Source organism: Mastigoproctus giganteus, chromosome 13, assembly GCF_048544385.1.
Source record: "Mastigoproctus giganteus isolate SK-2022 chromosome 13, ASM4854438v1, whole genome shotgun sequence".
Lineage (NCBI taxonomy): Eukaryota > Metazoa > Arthropoda > Arachnida > Uropygi > Thelyphonidae > Mastigoproctus > Mastigoproctus giganteus.
Window position 1 is genome coordinate 61,927,188 of NC_143587.1, and position 23,862 is coordinate 61,951,049.

The window sequence follows — 23,862 nt, forward strand, 5'->3', positions numbered from 1 at the left end:
CTTGGAAAGCCACTCGCCGACGTGATAATTTCGGAAAATATAGAACCCTCCTTGATCCTCGCTAAATGCCCTATCGAGACCTATAACCCGTGTAAAAGCTTTAGAGATTTTCACAGTACTCTCGTTCTTCACCCTTAACGTGAACTGTTCTTTCGTTCCGTCAGTTTTCACTTTCAGTTGAATGTCACTGTCGACAGAATTAATATCATCGATAAGTTTTGAGGAATTGGTATACATTTCTTTTAATACTGTCATCGCTCTGACTTCTTTTTTCTTTTTGGGGTACAGAGTGAATATGTTCCATCCATCGGAGATATTATCCCATGAAAGAGGGAAGTGTACTTCGGCAAGTGCTACTTCCCACTTGCCAGAGAGAGAAACAGCATTAGGCAGTTCCACTGTGAATTGTGACTGAGAATTTCTGGGATGTAGATCCATACTAGCGTTACTGGGAAGTGTAAGGAAAAACATCTTGTGAGCTGACCCAGCTATTGAAGCTTTGTGGGTAGCCTAACCATTTGACTAATAACTGACGTTGTCCTCTGACTGTCTTTTGTTTAAGTACCTTTTCGATGGGGTAGACGTCAGGGGGTACATTATCGTCAAAGTTAACTTTCTGTAACTGTGTTTCGTAAAACGTTCCTTCTATCTGATCACCATCACGGCCTGTCACACTGTACACAACAGGGTTACGCTTCAAAACACGTGTAATAGTAAACACTTCTCTCGTCCAATTCCCCCAGTAACCTTTGCGAAAAGGGTGAGACCCGCTGCTCAAAACAACTCTATCTCCGATTTTAAATTTCGGTTTCAGGGTTTTGGTACGGTTGTAGTAGAGTCTATTATACACTTCTTCTTCGTTAGCAAGTGTGACTTTTACAGGGGCCATACCAATAGAACGATGGGTAGTACGATTATACGTAGCCACAATATCGTCGAGTACGTGAATATATTTCTGACTTTTGGAATAAGAAATCCACTTATAAATTTTTTCTTTGAGTGTACGTATGAACCGTTCGGCAATAGCTGCCTTCTTTTCTGATCTTGTTGTATAGAAATTGATACCAAGGGAAAGGAATAACCGACGAAGAGGAGCATTAGTGAATTCTTTTCCTTGGTCGGTGTTAACGCAAAATGGTGTTTCTTCTTCGAAAATAGATTTGAATGCCTGCACCACCTCGTTGGCTTTTTTGCTTTTCAGTTTTCTGACCCAAGAATATCGCGAGAAGCAGTCCACACAAACCAGAAGGTAACGATATCCATCGTTTGAGTCGGCGAGAGCCGACAGGTCACCTAGGTCACATTGAAAAGTGTGATTAAGTCCGGGAACTTTAATTTGGTTTCTCCGAAAATTAATTCTTTGCTGTCGATGTCTCACGTAAGTAGGTTGACTAGCTAGGAATTCGCGAACAACACGTCTGGGTAATTTAGTATGTTTTTGAAGAGCATCAATAGAACTGAAACTACCTATTACTTTAGGATTATAATAGTCTGCTAACATTTCTCTATCTCCACAGGTAGGAATGGACAGTGTCGAAGACATCGCACTACTTATATTTGTCATCATCCTGATAGTGATTATTATTATCTCGGAACAGCAGCTTGAAGATTGGAGGATGGACTGCTTCCACACATCTGAAAATGTTACTGTTTGTTCATAGATGTACCTTTTTAAAAATTGTTCATTAAAAAGCAGAAGTTTTCTTTGGTGTTTGAGTTTTTGATTTAAGGAAACGAGTCAATAAAATGGTTAACACACATAAGTTAAGACAATAATAATAAAAAGGCTCTAATTAAAAAAAGTATCTTCATATTGAATCTCTAAGGAAACGAACCTATAAAAGTTTTACTCACACACAAGAAAAAAAGACTCAGGTGGATTAGTTAATAAACACTACGACAAGACAATGAGTTTTCTTTTTATCAAAGGATCAATAAAGGTTTAAATCTATGAGAAGACACTGCGAAAGAAAATATTTTTTGTCACTTTTAAAAATAAAAAGTGGCTCTTACTGCGACATTACACAATTAACACAAATATTCCGATGACATTATTTGATATGTTTATCGCTTCAGTAAATAAAAAGTGATGGAGGAAGTCATCAAAAGGTTTACACACAACTTAAGAAGATATACTGTAATAAAATGTATTTTCAAAAAAGTTTACATGCACACAAGAAAAGACTCAAGTATGATAATAAAAAAAAAAAAAAAAAAAATCTCGGTAAGCAAGTGGCGCCATCTAGGGAGAGAAATGAGAACTAACTATCACTTTCACACCTGTACTTGGAGTATAGTATGCAATTGAGTTTAAATCACTCCAGGTATTATGCAATTGAGTTTAAAACCATTTAGACTTTATGTAAATGTGTTTGAACCCCCAACATATCTACTGACGTGATAGTGGGGATCGATTTATTAAGGGAGATCGGTTGCGTTATTGACTTGAAAAATAACAGGTTATTGTTTGACAATAGGGTCAGCTCGCCGGCCCGGGGTATCACAAAGGCCACTAGGGAGGTAGAGACATGCACAGCTCAGGAAAGTAGAATCGTAGACCGGGTGAAGGGTAATGGCAACTGGCCTGTGGAGTTAAGGAGTTTGATAAGCGAGTATGAGCACTTATTCACGGAAAGGGTATCAGAGCTGGGCTCTACAAATTTGGCAGAGCATGAAGTTCATATGACCCAGGAGAACCCCATATTCACCCCTCAGTACCGAATCCCTCAAGCCCAGATTCCGAGATTAAGGGAGGAGATCTCCTTGATGGAAAGAGCAGGGATCATAGAGAGATCACAGTCTAAGTGGAACAGTCCACTACTAATCGTAAAAAAGTCCGAAGGAGGAATTAGGTTGGTGTTAGACCTTAGAAAGGTTAACCGTGTCACAAAGCCAATTGATTTTCCCATGCCGAATGTGTCAGAAATTTTAAGCAGTTTAAAGGGGGCAGTGTATTTCTCTAAACTAGATCTAAACTCGGGCTATTATCAAATACCTCTCCACCCCGAGCACAAGAAATACTTCGCCTTCCAGACACCATTTGGTAAGTATCAAATGGCCCGAATGCCCCAGGGGGCCCGAAACTCCGCTGCCTCCTTTCAGTGCGTAATGAGTACCATTTTTGCGGACCTACTTGACAGAGGGGTAATGTGTTTCATAGATGATGTGCTGGTCTATTCCTCCACGTTGGAGGAGCACAAAGTGCTGTTAGAGGATGTCTTTCAAAGGCTAACTGACGCGAACTTGTCTCTAAAAAGATCTAAGTGCCAGTTTTTGATCCCGGAGATCGAATATCTAGGGCACACCATCTCTGCTGAAGGGATAAAACCAAACCAGAAGAATGTAGAGGCCATCCAAACTTTGAAACCCCCTCGCACTGTGAAAGAAGTGAGGAGAGTGCTCGGAATGGTAAATTACTACAGGCGGTATATAAAAAACGGAGCAGAGGTAATGAGGCCTCTAACCACTTTAACAAAAAAGGGACAGAAATTTGTATGGAATGAACAGGCAGCTCAGGCCTTTGAGGCTCTTAAAAAGGCACTGACACAGCGACCGCTGCTTGCACACCCCAACCCCTCAGAACCATTTTTCTTGGTCTGTGATGCGTCTAAGGAGACTATAGCGGGGGTGTTAGAGCAGGGGGGCGATGGGGACAGACAGCCGATAGGCTATTGTAGTAGGCCCTTGAATAAACACGAGAGAAACTATGCCACCTGCGAAAAGGAAGCCCTGGCCATCACATTTGCGGTGAAGAAATTCAGATTTCTTCTGTACGGGCGTAAGGTGATAATTCTGTCCGATCACCAACCTTTAAGAATTCTGCGGGACATAAAAGACAAAAATGACCGGCTGGTCAGGTGGAGTATAGCTCTACAAGAATATGACATAGAGGTGCGGTATATACCCGATCACAGAATGTGGTGGCAGATTTTTTAAGTAGAGCCGAATACGACCATCAGGCGGGAAGACAAGGGGTACCCACCACAACCCACGTGTTAGGAATAAATCACAAGGGAGGCTGCAAAACCTCTGAAGAGGATTGGGAAAGGGATCAGGTACACAGCGCGCAAAGGGAGGACCCCGAACTAAAAATAATCATACGGAACCTGGAACTGGAGAGCAGAAAGGGGAGAGAAGGAGGAGGTGGCCACTGGAAGTTGGATAGTGAAGGCATACTCCGATATGGGATGACTGGATCAGGAGCGCAGGGAAGGTGTGGCAGGATAGTAGCCCCAAAGAAGATGATAGGGTGGATACTGGGACGGTATCATTCCCATCCCCTGGCTGGGCATATGGGATACCGTAAAACAAAGCAAAGAATTGCAATTAGGTACTTTTGGAAGGGATTGGATAGAGATGTAAGGGAGTTCTGTCGGGGTTGCCATGAGTGCCAGGTACGGAACACTTTCTCAGGGCGAGCCCCTCTTCAAGCACACCTGAGCCCTAATCAGGCCTTTGAGACAATTTCCATGGATATTGTGGGTCCCCTACCCGTCACTAAGAATGGGAACAGATATATTCTCACGGTGATTGACATGCTCACCAGATATCCCGAAGCGATCCCTTTAAGAGACCAGGCAGCTACAACCATTGCTAGAGCATACCTTGAAAATGTGGTATGTCGGTACGGGTGCAGCGACACAATTCTGACGGACCGCGGACAGAACTTCCAGTCAGAGTTAATGTTGCAAGTGTGCGAACTGCTGAAGATAAAGCGTGTATTCACAGCTCCATATAGGGCCCAGTGCAACGGAATGTGCGAGAGACTGAACAGAACTCTGAAAAAGGCTCTATCTCATTTTAGCAACAGAGTGGGAGACAACTGGGATGAACAGATTCCCTATGCCTTATTTGCTGTTAGGACAGCTGTCCACCGTAGTATCATGGAAAGGCCGACCTTCCTGCTACTGGGATTCGATCCCAAGTTCCCATGGGATCTATCTGATGACAGCCTTAGGCCGAAATATAACGATATACAAGAATTCAAGAGAGAGTTGATTGATCGGTTCGAGACCGCTAGGGGAATCGCCAAGGAAGCCAGCCTACGAAGTAGTGCTAAGAGAAGGGATGAAGTTAATAAGGGTCGAGCCCATAAGCAGATTAGGGAAGGCGACTGGGTGCTAATTAAGAATGAGGGACAGAAGAAAGGAAAATGGCTTAAACAAGCTAAGGGGCCGTTTAGAGTAATAGCAAAACTTTCCCCTGTAACCTACAAATTGAGACAGATAAGCAACCCACGTGAGGAGCGGATAGAACATGAGGATAGGCTAAAAGGATACTATTTTCAAAGGATGCCTGTGTTAAACGATTATGGCGTTGAAAGAAAGGGAAAGCGAAATATGCAGGCACAGGTGAGAGAGACTGACAATGAACGAGGGAAGGGGCAGACGCGCCTCAGGCAAACCAGTAAGGCAGAGTACCGTTTACGGAAAACCCCAAAGACGGATTATAGGAGACTTCACAAAGGTGATTTTGGCATCAGAAGGTAGTGTAAAATAAGTGGTTGTATATTAGAGAGATGTAAATAGATGTAGGCGGTTAAATTCCAGGGAAGGTGATGGAGTATAGAAAAAAAAAAAAAAAAAAAATGAAAAAAAAATTCTACACAGGTATAATTTTTTTTGGGAGAGGAGCGGCAATTGTAAGATCTGAAAATCTTACAAAAATAAAATATATTTTTTTGACTTCTGAAGTTAGTTTTCCTTTTTGGATTCTTGCCGTTGGGAGAAATGTTAATAGCGTCAGTTCAATAAACAAGAATTATCCAGTAAGGATTGTAAAACTTAAAAGGTAGGAAGAACGAAAAACAGAAAAATTAGCTTTACATCCGTCAAAAACAGAAAACTGACGGAAAATACTATAGCAAGCCCAGCAGGTGGTACGGCGCAACAAGTTTATGAGGGGTCACGCACCGGAAACGCATATGGCTAAACGCACACACAAGCCTCTAAAAATAGACGCGATGGTCTCCAGTGACACATTTGTGGTTTGTCTGTAGTGCTTTTGAGACAAGCTGTGATGACACAGAAGGAGTTGTTTTGATGCATTCGGCCTACATGAAAGAGCTCAACGGATGTTAACAGGTAGGAAATAAAAAAGGAGAGGGGTATTGTGAATCACGTGCCACAAGGCTGGCTGACCTGCCAACAAATGAAAGGATAAAAATGAATATAGGAAGGAGGAGATTGGGTAGAACACTGTGGAGAGGCGTGACAGACTGGTAAGAAAAAATTGTGGATGGAGACGGACAAAAAAGGAGTGTCAGTGAGTTGGGCAGGAAGATGAGAGTGGGTCAGTGTCAGTGAGTTGGGCAGCAAGATGAGAGTGGGTGAGTGTCAGTGAGTTGGGCAGTAAGAGGAGAGTGGGTCAGTGTCAGTGAGTTGGGCAGTAAGATGAGAGGGGTTCAGTGTCAGTGAGTGGGGCAGTAAGATGAGAGTTGGAGAAGAAAAGAAAGGAATGAGTTTTTTTTAGATAGAGTAGCCGGTGGAGAAAAGTGGCTAAGTTTAATGTGTAGTCAGTATGAGGGGTAGATAAGCTTTAAGTGAACAGTTAAGTCAGTGATCTAATAAGTAGTGAGAGAAGCAGTCGAGTAAGTGGAAGATGAAGTTGAGGTGCAGAAGTCGGTCAGACAGTCAGTCAAAAGTAGACTGAGTTTTGAAGTGAGAGACGAACACGTGCCATAGAAAAGAGGGAAAATTTTTCAAGATCCTTAAAGCAAATGAGAAGGAGTCAACTCCATTATGAAGGAACGAGATTGCCTGATATTCTGAGAGCAAGTACGCTGGAGCTGATGAAATCCGAAGCCGGACAAAAAGAGTACAGCCATTCTGATCAGATGAAATTAATGCGTCCATAAAGAAATACAAAGGTACCCAGGAAGGAATCCAGCATCTTATGTCGAACGCCCCCAGTGATTGTGAGATGCGACCCAGATAGAAAGGATCCCCTACTCGCTTAGAGAAGGATGTACCGTGAAGTCTGCCAAGTTATGTCAGTAAGTGATTAGTTTGTTTAAGTACTCTCACCATCACATCGATTATAGACACTTGATAACCAATTTATCAGAACTTTTGATTGAACACATATGTATAAGTAGTACTATATTATAATGAATAAGTTAGTGAATGTTATGGACTGAAGGACATTACCCAGGGCAAGTCAATATACATATAGATAAATTTTGGAAGGGAATAGATATAAAATTTTTGATGTGATTGATACTTGTTAATATTTGGTTAAATAAGTGAATGACTAAGTATGAATTTTGGAAGGGGATAGACGGATGTCAGTAACCCCCGAATGTGCAAGTAGTTAATTGTAGAAATTTGATAGTATTGATTACCTAGATTAGAGAAGGTTGTAGGCTATAATCTGTTAGAAACCAGAGTAATGATTTATACTGAAATTAAGAGTATCGGAGCTTTATCAATTTGGAGTAGGAATTGTTTTGTAATGAAAGGAGAATGTTAATAGATTCTTTTGAAAGTTAATTGAACTCAGGAGTAAGGAAGTAGAAACATTTTGTTAGTTTAAAAGAGGAGATAGTTGTTTATGATTTATGTAAAGGAAATAGCCCTCCTTGAGTTTGCTCAATAGGCAAATTACTTTGCTCATTTACATTCTGTTATAAGAAGATGAAATTAAATCTATTTGGTCATGAGTTTAATAAATTTCTTTTGTTTGATGTATCTATGTAAAAGTGTCCAATAAACTGTATTTTTATTATACAACATTTGTGTGTCTCTTTGTTATTCTGAGAAAAAGCCTATCCAAAGGGAATTAAACTCATCAAGGAGATTTTCCCCTAGAACTTGGAAATTTTCTGTGAAGTAAAATAGTCAGATTGCGCAAGTGGGGAGTTATTATAAAGGGGAGTTGTTAAAAGGGGAAATAAGAATAATATATAAAATAACATTATCATAAATACCACTCCCCCCACAGAGTGCATGTACTGCATCATTTGCACGGGTGAGAACCGATAGGATAACTTTAACCGGTTTGGGATGGCCTGAAGGACTGGATTGGCCCGAAGGCTTGGGACTGGGATCCTCCAACCGCAGTTAGCCCAGACGTCTGGGTCCGAAATAATGCCAACCATCATTTTTACAGCAAAGACGAGTCTTCTATCATGGATAATGGCAGGAAGACGTCTGATGTTTAGAGCTGCTACCATTTGGGTGGTCCTTGGTGCAGGGGGAAGCCGAAATTTCCATATGGCCCACTTCAGTAGCCAAAACTCGCCTGCAAAAATCCGTCTCAGATGCGTTGCGGCAGTTGAGGTCCAGACTTCTGCTCCATAAAGAATGACCGGATAGACACATGTCTTAATATACCTGCACCCAACGGCCTGGTCATGGACATGCATAAATTGTTGCTTAAGCATCCACCTGAGTCGACAGAATTCTTTTTGCAGGTGGTCTATGTGTGGTAGAAAGGAGAACTTCTGGTCAAAAATAACGCCCAGATCGGTGTGTTGCTGAACAGCAGAAATCGCGGATCCTCTTATATTGGGTTGTACCATTGTTGGGTTCCGTTTGAGCGAGAAAGTCAGCTGTTTCGACTTCTCAGGATTGATGTGAAGGCCGAAACCGGAGAGGAAGGCCTCGAGGTTCTGGATTTTCTGTATGATTAAGACATTTGTGTAGTCAGCAGTGTCTCCGGCGCTGATAGCAGTGACCAGCTTTATATCATCAGCGAAGGTGATAATATCAGTTCGGCTCGTCACGAAAGGCAGAAATTTAAATGATTTAACTGCGATTAGCAGCTTCTGCAATAACACTAAGCGTACTTGCAATCCGAGGTAATGGGATCACCAGGTGAGAGAATTCAGAATTTGCAACCTTGCACTTTAAACGACAAGCGCATAACTGTCGTTTAATAACTTATTACTTTTAATAATTTAAATGAAAATAATTTATGCAAACGCTGCAGATGTTTTTCAGCAACAAGTGGGCAATGTACAAGTGGTTGCATGTTTGAGTCTCCTAATGTAGAAATTACGATCAACTATATGCAGCAGTTTTCCCGAAAAATACCAAAATTTTACTTTTTTAGTATTATTTTCGGTTTATTTGTATTTGCTAAAGCGAAACATATATTCAGATATACGTTTCGCTTTTGACTAATGACTAATGTGAAATCAAAATAATGAAAGTTAGTGGTAACGTTAATTTCTTTGATTCAGGAGCTTTCTTGATGTGGAATTTTAACAACACAGGATGGCACATTGAACTATTATACATAACGCTTGTTACCACTTGTTCCCTACTCGTTTACTACTAATACAGTTTATCGTTTGACCTTCAGTCTATCCTCTTACTTCATTATGGAGATTTAAATCAATTTATATGCATTTATTTTATGACTATATCAATTAACAAGTTTCCCGGGCATGTTTGCATTGTGTTGTTTGCATGTGTGGTCTGTTCTTCGTAGGTAAATAGTGAAGTACAGATAATTCAAGAAAGTCTCCCTTCCCCCAAACCCTACGTACTTTGACAAATTACTTTGGTTTGGCTAACACATGTGTTTACGCAACATAAACACGCTACTCCGTCTCATGCATTTACTTCAAAATATTCATTCCTGACATATATGGTAGGCGAGATACTATTTAAAGAATTTCTGTGAACTAAGTCAAGTTGTCAGAGAGACAGAAATAAAGATTAGCAGATCTGTAAAATCAGATGGGTATGAACTAGATCATGTTTCAAACACCACTCTATTTCTTTCTCCTCATCCCCTCCTCGCTCCCCCTACTTCTTTCTTTCTTTCCATCAAAAACTTAAACTGCTGACCATGTTTCTACTTCAAATAGTCTGACCTCCCAATACACAAACTCCTTTCTCAATTATAAAAGCTTCGCTTAGTGAAAAACATGCAATTGTTTTAAATAGAATAACAAGATAACAAGTTGTCTGGGGACAATTCACGGAGTCACATGTGTGAAATCCGAAGATTTGAATTCAAGGATACTTATCTTCATTTCCGGACATGACATCATAACACTTGCTGAATTCACTTGCCTTACGCTGATTTAGCCAACAGTGGCAATCATATAATAACTGCTGTTAATGATAGTTTTATACTCAGTAATGAATAAACTTTCAGCTGTAATGTGGTTGTAGTTATGTGACGTTAATGCTATTGCAGGAATAGTCAACTACAGTATTCATTATACGCACATTAATAGTACATGATAGTGCATGATTTTATTTTTGTTTTTGCGTTTGTGGGTTTTTTTTTTTTTTTTTTTTTTGGTAGTTGTTGGCGCATAGGTTTCTGTGGCCATAATGCACCTCCCAAGGTTTTTGTAGTACTTTGATCCAAGCCCGAGGCAGGAATCGAACCCGCGACCTTTTGGTTGCCAGGCAGGCACTTTACCCACCCGGCTAGCCCGGTCGGCTGCGTTTGTGGGTGATTTTTATTTGGGTGGGAAGCATTTCAGGCATTAAGGCCTGCAGTCTGTCTATCAATTGGTGTACTAGCAGTTGTCGGTTCGCTTATTGATATCTGTTGAAAAATTAAAATGAAATATAGCTAAAGGAAAATTTTAAATGAATATAAAAGGTCAGAGGAAAAAAGGAAATTATTAATACATAATGAAATAAAGTTAGAGGAGGAGGGTAAAATTAGGAAAAAATTACATTCATTCACATGACCATCTTACATTCATTCACATCTCTCCGCTACTTCCTCAGGGGCTGGCGCACTATGGCCACAGATGCCGATGCACCTAATAAATCCCCAAAACAAACAATCCTCAGGGGCTTTGAACGGACAGACTGCCATATTAAATGAATGTAACTAAATTCATTATCATATTTGTTTTTAGTTTTAGGTATCCTAATTATAAATCATAAAATAACTGAAAATTTAATTTTAGATGGTATTAACATAGCATAGCATAGCATAGCATAACAGCCAACTTATGTATACAACAGCATAACAAGCAAATGGAATTCCTGAAAGAAACTTGCTATAGTGCTTATGATATCATCTAAAGAGATGAAGCATTGGTGGCCGAATACGATGCACAGCTTCCATCCCCATTTCATTACGCTTTCTTTATTTTATTCATTCCCTAAATCCGTCATTTCAGCTTGATAACTTTAAGCTAGCAAAGGAGACATACCGTCTGTGTCATTTTGATGTTTTTTCACATCCGAAATTTCTTTCATTTTGCGATAAATTAAGCCAGTAGAGACATATTGTCTCACCGGAATTGTAGAGTTTTTCACTTCTGAAATTTATTCGTCATTCCATGTACTTCATATATAGATGAACTTTATTTTAATTCCTTAAAAGTATTATTATTGTTTTCACATTTTAAGTTGACATCGGGAGACACCGTCACCGGTAACCTCTTCAAGCTTCATTTTCAGTTTGGGCGACGTCGTCAAGAATTCTATACGTCTCTTACTCCCAAACTCAATAAAGGATATATAGAGCTAAGAAACATACAGGTGAGAAAATTAATCAAATGTTAACCGGCAGGGAGAGCTATTAGAGTGGACGCCACGAAAGCGCTGAGATGAATGAATGGATGGATTTCGGTTTTAATGACCCAAAAACGACTTATAACGCTCCTGGACAATTGAGATGAACAAATGCAGTCATTACGCTTCTCCTTATCTTTAAAATATATGCATTCTGAAAAGTCGGTTTGCAAATTTTTTTTTGAACGAAAAGCCAGGGTTTTTACCATTGAGAACTCTTATTAACCCAGTGGAAAATATCTTCAACAGTGAAGCCATAAATACTACAAACCCATACATATAGTTAATTCCTTGACTTCCTGTACTATTAAAATATAACTAGTAGATCTTATTTCGATAAGGAAATTAACTCTGCTAGGTGAAACATACATAGACTGTATATACTCGTACATCTCGAGATAAAAATCATCATTAACATGCTGATGAATCACTAGAAATTCGCTTGATTAAAACAAATCTATTGTCATCATATTTTATTATTCATTTATTATTTTATAATAAATCTGTCAGGAATTTTACTAACCAGGAGCAATACAGATTTTTCCCTGGATAATAAAATATGCAAGCTAGCAAGAGACGGCATTATTAATATTACATATTTTACAATTACGCAAATAAAGCTATATTTTATATTTAAATATAAAGTATAAAAATTATAAAAATCACTCCTTAAATGAACAGTTATATACATCAATCATAACCAGCAGTAACCCCCTGCTATAAACATTGATTTAATCATTATTAACGTTTAACATACAGGTTTATTAAGAATTAATATAGTATAATTCCGGTTATCTGAAATTTCAAATATTCTACAAATTTTCAAACTCTTTTTGCTTTTATTTTTTTTCTCTAATTTTAATCAAATAAATTATTACATTTAATATTTAACTGTAAGAAAAAAATTATCACATGAATATAAAATCATAAACTCACTTAAAAAAAAAAAATATATATATATATATATAGAATTATGAAAAGAGCAAAGAAAATTTCATCCATCTTATTTTATATTTTGGAGGGAGGCAGTGCATACGGACTGCTAGGACAGCTCATGGGGTTTTGTTAAATGATATACAGGAATTTTGCCAGCAGGAATAAGGAGGTAATTATTCCGCTATATAAGTTAAGCCACATCTTGTGCTCTATGCAGGTCTGCAAGCCTCATTTTAGGAAATATCTGCTGGAACGGAAGCAGAGAAGAAGAAGATTATTCAGGAGAACAAAAGAGGGTTCTCTTACCATGAAAGCCTTAAGTTCTGCAAGCTGCAGACTAGCCACCTGCGATGAGGTCTGATTGAGATGTTTAAAGCTTTGAATGAATTAAGCTGATGGCATCCTTATTCTTGCTCAGACAACGCACCTAAGGAAGTATGAATTTAAATTGAGGAAAGATGAATGTACGGATATTTACTTTCAGCCATAGAAAAGCTAATTGTTGTAACAAACTTCCATCTGGTGTTGTGGAAGTGGGTAGTTTGAATACATTTAAGGAAGAATTAGACAAATTATTAAGAGGGAATAGACAGGTAATGTAGGCAGTTTCCTTTCCTTTTTTTGGCTGTGCTGCAAAGCATGTTTTCTTGGATCATTTACCACTACCAATACTAATAATACCAACAACACACTGATATGATTCATAAAAATACAGTATTTTTATACAAAATTAGGAATAACTACACACACATTGATACGAAGTTTTTATGAAACTTCACTATAGAAACCTAAAAAGTCACCATTATATAAATTATTGCAAATAAATATTAATCAAACAGTACAGTCTGTAGACTTTTTTCCCCCGAAAAGTTTTTATTCATCACATCAGTGTGGTTGGCGTTATCCAAAAATGGTATTGACAATATACACCCTGCCACTTGGTTTTTTTTTTTTTTTTTTTTTTTCCCACAGACAGACTTTTTTAGTTTTTTGATACACTTTGTTCTTTAAATTTTCATTTGTGTAGTCCCCTCAGCTTATATTTCCATAACTCTCTCTGTAATAAATAATTTGTTATTTTAAGAACAGTGCACAAAACTAGAGACAAAAATGAACTGCGCGTTAGCTGCCGGCTATTTTCGTATTGATCCAGCTTATTACTTTTTCACAGATGAGGAAACAGTTTCACCATGAAATACTAATCGAATCAAATACAAGTTGAAAATAAAGACAGGACATTATGATGAATATATATATATGGGCGGTGGACAAAATAATAGAAACACCTTATATGAAAGTAATAGTATTTGTAATGGCTGTATTTTTCAAATGTAATGTTCAAAAATTTATGAACATACAGCGATTACTTATTTATTATTTTCTTTGTTAGTTTCTTGCAGATAGTACTGTGAAAGACAGACAATAACAGGTGATGTTTATTTACAGGTGTTATAAAAAAAGGTACACGAAGAAAATGGCCGACCTATTTGAATCGCAAAGAGGTCAAATTGGGTGCACGTCTAGCAAGAACATGGGTGACTAAAACTGCTGATTTGTTTAATGCATCTAGAATAATATCGAAAGTGATGTCAGCATTCACTAAGTATGGTAAACCGAAATTTGATACGAATAATTGTGGCAGCAAATGGAAGCTGACTGAAAGAAATCACCGGACACTGAAAAGGATTGTAGCCAGGAAACATAAATACTGCATCAAAAATAACTGTAAGAAGCTAATGTGACCCTCAGCAATCCAATTTCTAGGAAAACAGCTCGACGAGAACTTTATAAAGCTAAAATGTATGGCACAGCTGCTATTGCCAAGCCACTCGTTACTAATAATAATGTTAGAAAGAGGATGCAATGGAGTACAAAAACTGGATATTTGATAATCGGAAACATCATATTTTCAGATGAATCGTCATTCACACCTTTTCAAACATCAGGAAATTTACGTTTAGTGAATGCCAAAGGAAGCGCATCATACTGACTGTGCCAACCGTCAAACATGGAGGAATATCAACAATCGTTTGGGCAGCAATATCTTTGTACTCTTTAGGTCTTACCATCACTACCATGAAGAAGCGAATTACCCCACTGATTACCTTGATATTCTGCGTGACCAGGTTAATACCATGGTGCAAACATTGTTTGCCATACACAATGCAATGTTTCAAGATGATTAATTCTCCAATACACACAGCCAGATGTGTCCAATCTTGGTTTGAAGAGTATGAGACTGAGGCTAAGCATCTCACAGGGCCGGCACAATCACCAGACTTAGTCGTTATTGGGCTACTGTGAGCATATTTGGAGAGGAGGGTGAGAAGCAGATTTCCTCCACCTCCATCATTCAGGGAGCTTGAAAAGTTCCTGCACGAAGAATGGTCCAATATTCTTTTTAAGACAGTTCAAAATTTATTTGAATCTATTCCACGTAGAATCCAAGCTGTTTTAAAAGCAAAGGATTACCCAACACCATACAAGTATTATTGCATACCTATCGCGGGAGTTTCCCTTATTTTGTCCATTCCCTTTATATACAGGGTGATTCACTACCAGTGCGACAAACTTGCAGGAGGTGTAGGGGACACAAAGACGAATCGGAATCACAATGCATTGCAGGGTCCGAAATGCCTTCGTCATGCGGTAGAGAATGTTGAACGGGAGGTCGCGTGAACAGCGATCCCGCAGGAAGTCAGCATTTGCGAACCGGTTCCCGAGGCAGCAGGATGGACGAGTATTCAAACGTTGAACTGGCCGACATGCACCTCGCGTATGGAGCTGCGGACTGTAACGGGCGCGCCGCTCTGCGTTTGTACCAGGAACGTTTCCCGCACAGGCGTGCTCCTCATCATAAGATTTTCGCACGTGTGCACAGAATGTTACGTGAGACTGGTTGTTTCACGAGAGGTACCATGAATCGAGAGCGAACGACGAGGACGCCAGACAATGAGGAGAATGTCCTACGTCTTGCAGAAGGCAATCCGAGTACGAGTACTCGAGCGATAGGCCAACGATTGGGTATTTCCCAATCCACTGTATGGAGGATACTGTCAACAAACCAAATGAGTTCATACCATCTGCAACGCGTCCAATCATTGGAACCTGCGGATTATCCACTCCGGAGGACTTTTGCTACGTGGTTTCTTCAACAGAAACGGTTCGCAAATGCTGATTTCCAGCGGGATCGCTGGAAATCAGCATTTGCGAACTGTTCAACGTCCTCTACCGCATGACGACGGCATTTCGGACCATGTAATGCTGTGTGATTCCGATTCGTCTTTGTGCCCCCTACACCTCCTGCAAGTTTGTTGCACTGGTAGTGAATCACCCTGTATATATATATAAGTATTACAAATTAAAGTAAAAAGAAAATATAGATGGAGAAGTTATTAACCACAAAATTCCAGGCCTAGATGAAGAAAATAAGAGAAAGAATGTTAAGAACCTAAAAAAAAAAAAAAAAAAAATTCAAATAGAATTAAAGGCTGAATTAATGCTGAATTAACAGGCCAATCATATGTACAAAAGCTGAAAAGGAAATGACTGAAAGTGAGAGGAATCAATTCAGCCTTAATTCTATTTGAATTTTTTATTTTATTTTAGGTTCTTAACATTCTTTCTCTCTTATTTTCTTCACCTAGGCCTGGCATCTTGTGATTAATAACTTCTCCATCTATATCTTCTTTTTCTTTTTATTTTAATTTGTAATAGTTATTTATATACTTGTATCCTGTTTTGCTTCTTGGCGCACTCAGGTACACGTACTGTTCTCTTTCTTTTTCTTTATCTTTTTCTTTCTTTTCTATTTCTTCTTTTTTCTTCTCCCTTCCTCTTCTTCGTTTTCATATATATATATATATATATACCATGTAAACTAACAGCCAGGAAAGCATTTAACCTTCGAACTGCTAATAGATGAGTCGAATGGCAAGAACTGAATGAAAACCAATTTACGTGTTTGATGAAAACGCGGCATCTTGCAGCGGAAAAATACTGGTATCTTTCAAGCAAACAGAATACTGGCAATTAATTTTAAGTTATATATGCATATACACTATATAATGTGTAAATAATAAATGCAAATTCTTATAATTTTCTCTCATTCATTCTTTTACATGCAGATAGAGTACATACAGAATCGATTGTCCTAAATACTTTTGGTCTCAGTTGCTTCGGACAATTGGAATTCTACTCTAATAAAAAATCAGTTAAGAAAAAGTCTATAAGGAAAGTCAGAACAAAAACTTTAGAGTAGTATTGTGGAAGGAGGTTTCTTGTAACCTCTATTCGTGCGTAACAGTTCACAGTATATCCGACCTTTATTCACAACATTTGTGTTCGCACAGTACATTCTTCACATACTGCTGAGGTTGGTGAGCTTGTGACGAAGGGAACCGAATAGACTACCGTCACCGACTCTTGTTTGTTTAGAGAGGATGCAGTGCTAGAGATGTCTGTTTTTTTCTATTCTGTTCGCTAGTAAATCTACACGTGTGATTACATTTATCTCCTCCATAATTAGTTTCCACGGTGTTCAGTCAAGGCTAGACACGTAAAAATGAAACTGTGTAAGGGATTTCTCCTAATACCTTATTAAGCCACTGAATAATCCAGTATTTTAAGTTTAGAAAGTTCTTCAGGTAGAACATGCAACATCAACAACCATCACCACTTAGATTTTAATGAAACCATCAGTGTATAATTGTTAAAGTTTCATTATAATCTAGCTTAGTTATCTCCGATATGTTTCCAAGCATTATTATTAAGAACTAATTTCGACAGCTGGACTTTTTCAGCTGTCAAGATTAACTCTTAATGTAAAAGCTACACCTCTAGTCTTATCAGAATTCACAGATAACAAGATCTACCTCATAGAGCACTCGTACATTATCTTAATTATTGCCTGTGGTACAGTAATCCTATGCACTGTTTTGTTTTATAATTCTTTAAGCTTCTCTAGCGTTCTGTTATTTTTTATGCCATCTGAAAAAGGTCCAAGTTCCAGTCCCATTTTCGTGGGAGGAACTTCTCTTCCCACTATGCCCAAATTATAAATATTAAAAGAAATCTTTCATATTAGGGTTATTCATAACTACCCTAACACAACCCTTTACTTGTACCGCAATGACTCCCAGCAGTCTCTGAAATATCCTGCAACTTGTTTTCCAGGCTGCTGCTCATTCCAATAGAAGCAGTGCAAGAATCACTTTCACCTCTGCCAGTGGCTACTGTTAATCTATTAGTCCTTGTTTCCCGCCAAGCTAGCAGTTTTCCGACCCACCCAACACTGCCTCGATAGCATCAGCAAATATTCTTGCACCCTTTCTATTTAAGTGTATCCCATCCCTGTAAAAGCAGTCTCTCCGGATAACAAGTACAGACCAGGCTGAAAAAAATTCTACCCCTTGAGCCTTGCACAATCTTTCCAGGGCCGAATTGATTGACAAGGCTCTCATCATAAACTCCCTCCTATAGTGTCTGGGCAGAATTGCAGACACTTTCAACTTCAACCCTAATTCCCGGCTTTTTTTTCAGCAGTGACCTGTACTTGTTAAGTAATTCTGCCGGTCTCCTACTCTTAATATCATTAGTGCCAAAGTGTACAACTATATCACCTTTTGTGCCCTTAAAAGATGATATCCGCTCTACAGCGTCATCAACCTTTGACCCTGGCAGACATACCCTGGTCCTGTTCCACCTATCCTCTTTACAAAGCATGTTCCCCGTTTCCCTGACAACAGAGTCACCAACAACTACTAGTTCCTGTGGGACCAGCGCATTCTGCCTTGTGGGTTGCCGCTGTGTTGCGTGATGACCAAGTGCAAGCTCTGGCGTTGATGGGGCAGCTGAGAGCTTGATGGGCCCCTCAATTTATATCCTTCGAGGGTATCCACCCTGTCCTTCAAGCTCTCATATAGGCCCATAACAACGCTGAGTTGTCGCCTGATTTCCTTACACTCCTTACATCTCGCACACACAAAGACATCCCCCATGGCAATATTATGTCCCGTACCCGATTGCTCCACAAACATCAAACAAGCAGTGCATTTTAAAAGGCTGTGATTCAGAGGGCAACTGCCCCTCTCAGTTCTTCCCTGAGCCACAGCACTCCCATTAGCTCGAGCCTTTTGCTTTGCTGCTCTGGTCTGACTCATGATTTCGATTTAATTTCAATAAAATTTCAATTTCAGTACAAAATTATAACCCTAAACTTGTATCCCAACGCAGTTATAACGCTATATATTTTTTTCAGTATCGAGTATTATCTACGAGTTCCGTTTATATAACTTCTATCAAGTTATGTATTAATTAATTACGTTATGTTTGTAATCTACATCGTTATATGTATTTAGTTAAAAAGTACAATTTAATTGACAATGAAGTTTAACAAGATTAATAGATTTTACTGATTAATTGACAATATTATATTATATACTATACTTTACTAAGCTTACGCTATCTAGTTCGGGATATAACGTTGTATCCAATAACAATGGTGGCAAGTTACGAACGGTAAATCTATGGACGCTTAAGTATTAATTAACTTCCAAATCTCGCTGTCTCAATTCAGAATAAACTAAGGATCCCGACTACGTCTATAAGCTACTTATAGAAAATAATTTAATATAACAATTGTTCAATAAAGCGGCTAAATATGGCTAAAAAACTTCTCGTCAGTGGAGCTGCAACTTGTAACACGTTGATTTGATACCCTTACCGATACTGAGTAATACCTACAAAATCACTATCTAAGTATCTCTTAAATTAATCACTTAAATTAAGTATCGTAAGTAGGAATATAAAGCTACTCTAGAAAATAAGTAAATATGCCAATTTAAGCTAATAAAACAGAAAAAAATTCTCTATTCCAGGAGCAGTAAAAACTTCGCCTGCACAAGGCTACTCTCGTGTTCTCTCTCGCTCTCTCTCTTATTGAGAGATTCGAACCCAGACCTTTTCCACGCGGTATGGGGAGGTTATAATAACCACTCGGTGATTATAACCACTCTGCCACCTGCGAAGACACTATAGCTGAGTTAGTCTCCGCGGGGAAAAACCCAAGAAGAAAACTGAGGTGTTTCATTACGTAAAATAATAAACAATAATCCAGTCTGGTCATCCATTCGTTGTGATCAGTTGCTGCCTCCTCAAATCCTTATTAAAGAGTAAAACTGCAGTATAACTAATTATCCGGATGGCAACTGGAAGGAGTTCAAATCCAGCACACAGCATTATGCAGCCGTTTTCGAAAGAAAATTAAAGTGCTATGAAGCTACCTGAAGCAAATGATTCTATTTACAACAGAAATTAAAAGATAATGTCTGCATTTTTCATTCTCCTTTTCAGAGTTTGCATGCAGACAGCAAAAGGGGAAAATCAATATCGCCTCCGCAGACCGTAATTTATGAATGATAAATAATCACTGACCAATCACGATTCCGACCATGTAGGAAATCGTTTTGTTCGTATGCTGATGATATTCTGTTAATTCCAAAAACGTTGGTATAGTTGGCATTCTTAACAAGATATAGATTAAAGAAAGACAGAATGGGGAATGCTTTCGCTTTTTTTGTCGAAATTAAGTAGCGCGTTCATGAACAGGTAGCACATACACACACATGGCAGGTGGCATTATAAATACAGGTTTTTCTCTTTATCAAAAAGGAACAATAATAATAAAATCTTTATTGCATTGCAATAATACGACCATTCACAGCCAATAGCCAGGGATTTTACTGAAAAACCCTGGCTATAGAATGTTAATCTTCATCAATCTTCGTCAACCAATCTTAATCTTCATCATTATTTTCCTCAACTGCGAAGCGGAACTCAATTTCCCTTCCTTTGAAAATATTACAACTAATGTGGTTCTTCATTTTGAAGAACTAGCCATTGAAAAAAAAATCCCTTTCCGTAAATGTCAGGCACCTCTTATTATCTACACGTTTGGTACGCCAAATTGACACAAAAACAAAACAGAATACTACAGAGATCTAATTACTTTTATTTACTTTATCACCTTCACAACAATAAATTTTATTTCCTTATTTCATTATACGAGGTGAATACAAAAGTTTCCGGATAATGGAATTCTGTTCCCAGATGATGACAGTATATATACTGTATGCCTTTGTAATCAGATGGCGCAAAAAATAACATCGATGAGCAAACCATGCTCATCGATATTTTTTTACGCGTCTCCAAATAAGATCGTGTTCAGTACTTTCTGTGAATTTAGTATTTTACTGCAATTACCGATTTTGAAGAACCACGAAACAATGAGTTTGTATCAAGTTCTGTTACAAAACTGGAAAAACTCCACCTAAAAAATGAACTATTAAAGATGGAATTTGGAGAGTAAATAACGAGCTGAACGCAGACTTTTGTGTGGTTTGTGGAATTCAAAAATAGACCAACTTCTGTAGAAGAAAGTTCAGGATGCCATCCAAGACCACGTCAATGAAAATGTTGCACGAAACATGTTAATTCAACAAAACAGATGGCACTCATTAGCCATGACTTAGCGGAGAAATCTAAACTGTAATTTGCCAATACATCAACACATTTTGATGAAAGACTGAACATGCTAAGGGTTGTCGCGAAATCTGTGTCACGTGTGTTGACTGATGACGATTTCTCGCTAAGGCGAGAAATCGTCATCATGTGGAGATAATTCCCTACCCTCTATATTCTTCAAATCTAACGCTTTGTGTTATTTTTTTTTTCTTTGTTTCCGAGACTAAACTATTCAAAAGGAGGGGATTTAATGCTGTTTGGAAATCCAAGAGAAATGCTCAATAAATATAGAAAACAAAGAGCAATATGACGTGATGTGAGTCATCACGGACAGTGGTGTGCACGTGATAGACAAGTTGTTTTTTATTTGGTTTTTAGGAGCATTAGCAACAAAGGCCATATTGCTCCGGGGATATGCGGTGGTCATTCCCTGACCTTTCCGCATCCTCCGTATTTGGTGGTTACGGGCTCGAACCCCGGTCTAATCAAGAAGCATGTGCTACGCACTGCTGCTTCTGCCCACCTGGCTACGGAGGCGCTTGATAGACAAGTGGCAACGAATACACGAAACGACGAACAATGATAACTTCCTGTGCAGTAATTCTAGGAGTGTTGTAAATAAATTGCATCTCTGTAATTTATCTCCTATCTCTGCTGACAACCAAATATAGGGATAAAAGCGATCAATATTGTATCCAGAGTTAAGTAAAGTCCGGATGGAAGTTGAGTCTGTGTGCTGAAAATAACTTGCGGTAAAGAGAAGGTGATAGTCCGATTAAGTTATAAACCAAACGATTCTGAACGGTATGAAAAAAAACCTCAATACGCAGCTTTAATGGGCAACCAAGTGTAATTGCTTCATCATGGACGACTTCAACCGCCTCTTACCGATTGAAAATCGAGACTGGCAATACATCATAGGGAAACAGATTTCTGAGCCATCTGGATGATTGTGATAACACTCAACCACCATTCATTACAATATGTCAGGTCCGAAACAATGACAAGGCTGGATCTGGCGGTGAGGGTTTATTCAATGGGAATGAGGGGACCCAGTGATATCTATGAAAAAATTCCCCAAACCATGATACCTACCACCACCTTTTTTCGTCCAACCATGCGTGCAGTCTGGTTGCTTCAACTCACCTACTCGCCGTCGAATACGCACCCGTCTATTGGCATGATGGAACTGGAACTCTGAATCATCAGACCAGGCGACTCTTTCCAGTTGTCAAATGTCCAAGAACAGTTCTACAGTGCCCAGAGCAGCCGGAGGTTTCGATGACGGTTGGTCAACATGTACACACGAACAGTCGTCTACTCCGTAGGACTATCCGCAAGAGTGTCCGCTGGATGGTGTGCTCGGAAATGCGCCCTAGTTGTACTCTGCCGTTAATGTAGGGACTGTGAGCCGTCTATTATTCAGGACAGCACGTCCCAACCGCCGTTCACCTCGACCGTCAACAAGTGGTAGTTTCCCCGTCAGGCACGTTGGGTAGTTTTGTGTCCCTCTTTGAACCATTCACGCCAAACCTTCACTACGGCGGTCCTCGAACAGCCGACAATACCTTTGGTTACCGAGATGCCCCGTTCAAACTCTGTCAAGTATTTCCCTTTCCCCATTGTAGAGGGTTCGTACTGACAAACTGACAAGCACTACCTATGCAATCACTATAAGTGCTGCGCCGGTCAGTGATTCACTCCTAGGTTCTGTGGGATGAGTACATTCGTGGAGACAGGGTGGTCATAATGTTTTGGCTGACGAGTGTATAAGCCCTTCGCAAGTAGGGAAAAGGACGTTATTATCCCTTTATACTTGTATAAGATGATGTCGAGACCGCATTAATAATCTTTTCATGCCTGGAAGCCACGCTCAAAAACAGAGATTCTGAAGCTTCTAGAAGGGAAACTAATCTGGTCGCCCCTCTTTGAACGGAATCAGATTAGCGAGGGGGGGGGGGATAATCGATGTCCATATGAAGAAATTAGAGGTGCAGACTGCAAACTAGGCATTTTGTGCTGGGGGACCTAATAGACATACACTCCCGCCTAAAAGATTGGAACGCAGTATGATAAACAGTTTTCATTATTTATTTTTTTTTTTTTGAAATTAGCTACGAAAATGTAAAATTTAATATAAAAAACCACACTGTAAAGTATTTTAAGTCGTTTTTTTTTATTATTAAGCATTGGAAAATTTACAGCAAAAAATACTGAAATGATTAGTACAAACAATTATACTAATTTTGCATCAAAATATCCGCCAAGAGATTTTATTACTGCCTAACACAGACGTGGCATTCTGGCGATTAATTTTATAATAGTGTCTTGGTTAACATAACGCTGTTGCCCGATTTTTAAACAGATAAAAGTTTCAGGAATGGAATTTCAAACTTTTAATAGCTCATTTTCTGCAGTTTTCTTTGCTAATCCCGTCACTAATCGTTCCCTTTCAATATTTTTTAAATCAGCTCTGAGGTCGATAAATTTTTGCCTCCAAATCAATCTGCTCTGAAAATCAATCAATTGCATCTCAAAATCATCCAGGTCGATCCACCGAAACATTTTCAGGTTCAGTTCGGCTAGTTAACACTTTCTGCAAACTTAATGAATTTTGCAGTTTCTTCCAATTCTCTGAACTTGGAAATCTTGAAGAAAACTGTTCCAACAGTTGACTCAATTTTTTTGGGACGCTCTGAATTCCGTGTGCCCAAAAAATTTGTATGCGTGCCCCTTCGGGCACGCGTGCCAAAGGTTTGCCACCCCTGGTCTAGAATCTAGATGAATCTAGATAAAGCTCTATTAGTTGGACAAACCATTACTTGCAATACTCCCTCCTTAGATATTCAGGTTTTAATAAGAGTTTTGGGACTGCTACATGCCCATGAAGTCCTGCTTGTTTAAG

The 23,862-nt window shown here is 39.0% G+C and overlaps 2 protein-coding genes across 4 annotated transcripts in view; one reads left to right on the forward strand and one right to left on the reverse strand.

The window, feature by feature from the left end:
* Positions 1-23,862, forward strand: part of LOC150076113 (Na(+)/H(+) exchanger beta-like) — a 493,086-nt gene that overhangs the window by 172,356 nt on the left and 296,868 nt on the right. Inside the window, exon 3 of one of the 3 annotated variants that reach the window (XM_090387862.1) lies at positions 11,334-11,465. The exons of the other annotated variants lie outside the window; for them this stretch is intronic. The gene's annotated coding sequence lies outside the window, so the exon portion shown is untranslated. The remainder of the gene's footprint in view (positions 1-11,333; positions 11,466-23,862) is intronic. 3 annotated transcript variants of the gene reach the window in all.
* On the reverse strand, positions 446-1,543 carry LOC150076115 (uncharacterized). Its single transcript, XM_090387261.1, has 2 exons — positions 1,083-1,543; positions 446-959 (listed from the first exon to the last, which is right to left on the reverse strand). Exons 1-2 carry the CDS (start codon positions 1,541-1,543, stop codon positions 446-448), a joined length of 975 nt encoding a protein of 324 aa, XP_090243387.1.